Below are 1,787 nucleotides of genomic sequence, written 5' to 3' on the forward strand. Positions count from 1 at the left end.
AAATTATATAATGTATATTAAAAGTTTTTATTTGAAAAGGAATTGAAGCTTTTATTTTGTTTTGTTTCTTGATTATTGTTGCTTGAAATTGATTTTGGAAAAAGGGGGCAGATATAAGTTCTTTCTTTCCTTTCATTTTAATTGTGATGTGTATTGTTTTTGTGTGTATAAATAGTTTTTCTAATGAAATAAATAAATGAAATTAAATTAGCTAAACTAAACTAAACCTGTGAGTTTGTTCCTTCAGTGTCAGGATGGACAATAAACATTTGATTGTCTCTCAGGACTTTCAGTTTTACTCACACTGCTCTTGACATCTTTGAGTTTTGGCAGGATGTCAAGTGTGAAGCCATCGGCTTGACCTCTGGTTCGATTGCCTCCATTCATGAAATTACCAAAGGCCAAAACTAGACCTAGAATATTTTTTACTGTTTCACGGTCCTGTAGAGCCTGTAAAAAAATCAAGAATAAAATGAGAATCAAAAACAAAACAAGATGAAAATGATGTTCTGTCTTTCTATAATTTGGTAATATACAAATGAATGTGCACATATACAGACATACAGAAACTTTTGACATGGACAATGTTCAAATAATATTTAAACAAGCAGTGTTGTGTGGCTGCTTAACTTACCTTGCACACCTTGTGTAGTATGTTCAATTTCCTTGTGATAGATGACATGCTCTCAGAAAAGCTAGATCGAAAGAGGATGCAGAATACTCTGCTTGAGAAGTTTGGGATTAGAGAGAGCTGGTAGAGAAATCTGCAAAAAAAACATACATTAAAAAACATTTTTGGTTTAACTCTGTTATGTAGTTAATCTGGTACAGATTATTGCAACTCCCTTCTTTTTTTTTACCAGCAAAATCCAACCATAAAGTCCAACTCGTCCAAAACTCAGCTGCTTGTATCATTTTCAGAACCCCTTTCACAAATCTTATAACACCTGTCCTGCAGAATAGTCACTGGCTCCAAATAAAACTAAAACTGCAAAGCAGTTATGACTTGGGTCCAAGCCCGTTTATGCATGCCAGTCTTGGCCCAAGTCATCCACAGAACCTTGACAAACTTGTGCACCACAGAGTTGTAACATGAGGAGTACATGTAAGGTCTATTTGTCCTAAAAATGTTCACACTATGTCTTCTGTTGCTTTGTTGTTGTTGTTTTTTTTTTGTCTTTTTACTGGCAGCTGCTTTAGTAACCTCCATAAAACAATATACCCACAGTACCTTCTCTGTCCAAACCATCTCAATCTGGCCATTTTAACATCATCTCCCAGTTGTTCATCTGTAATGTACTTCTGATTATCTCATTCTTTATCCAATCCATCTTTCTTTTTTCCCCAAGTAGAATCTCAAGATTAAGCTGGAATTTTGTATGGTGGTAGCTGAGAGCAATGTACAACAGATTTTAAATTCAAATAATAGAAAGAAAAGGAAAACAGTATGGCCCAGTGTCTGGATTTAAAGGAAGGTAGTGTAAAGTAAGTGTAAGGAAATTTACAAAAACAAAAATGCCTGATATGGTTGTATCTATCTGAGGGAAAATGTATTATATTATATGTACTGATGCATCTCAGTAATCCAGGTAAAAAATCAAAAGGAAAAAAATTGTATAGGTCTTCTGGACGGGTTCTTCTTTAATGAAACGTTTCGTCTCTCCTCCAAGAGACTTCTTCAGTCTGAGAGTTTCAGGCAACGTTTCGCCTTTCCACCCGGTTTTGGATGGAGGACGGTTGGAAACTGGCGTGTATCGTAAGCCCACCCACACAGACCAATATTTGCG

General features: G+C 35.5%; 1 protein-coding gene across 1 annotated transcript in view; it reads right to left on the bottom strand.

Annotated features, from left to right (window-relative positions):
• The window catches only part of LOC106526099 (formin-2), a 72,632-nt gene that overhangs the window by 26,386 nt on the left and 44,459 nt on the right, over positions 1–1,787 (bottom strand). Inside the window, exons 6-7 of the mRNA XM_014020586.1 lie at positions 635–764; positions 304–450 (exon numbers count right to left, since the gene is read on the bottom strand). Of these exons, the coding sequence (XP_013876040.1) occupies positions 304–450; positions 635–764 (277 nt within the window). The remainder of the gene's footprint in view (positions 1–303; positions 451–634; positions 765–1,787) is intronic.

The sequence above is a fragment of the Austrofundulus limnaeus genome, unplaced genomic scaffold (assembly GCF_001266775.1).
Source record: "Austrofundulus limnaeus strain Quisiro unplaced genomic scaffold, Austrofundulus_limnaeus-1.0 Scaffold259, whole genome shotgun sequence".
Lineage (NCBI taxonomy): Eukaryota > Metazoa > Chordata > Actinopteri > Cyprinodontiformes > Rivulidae > Austrofundulus > Austrofundulus limnaeus.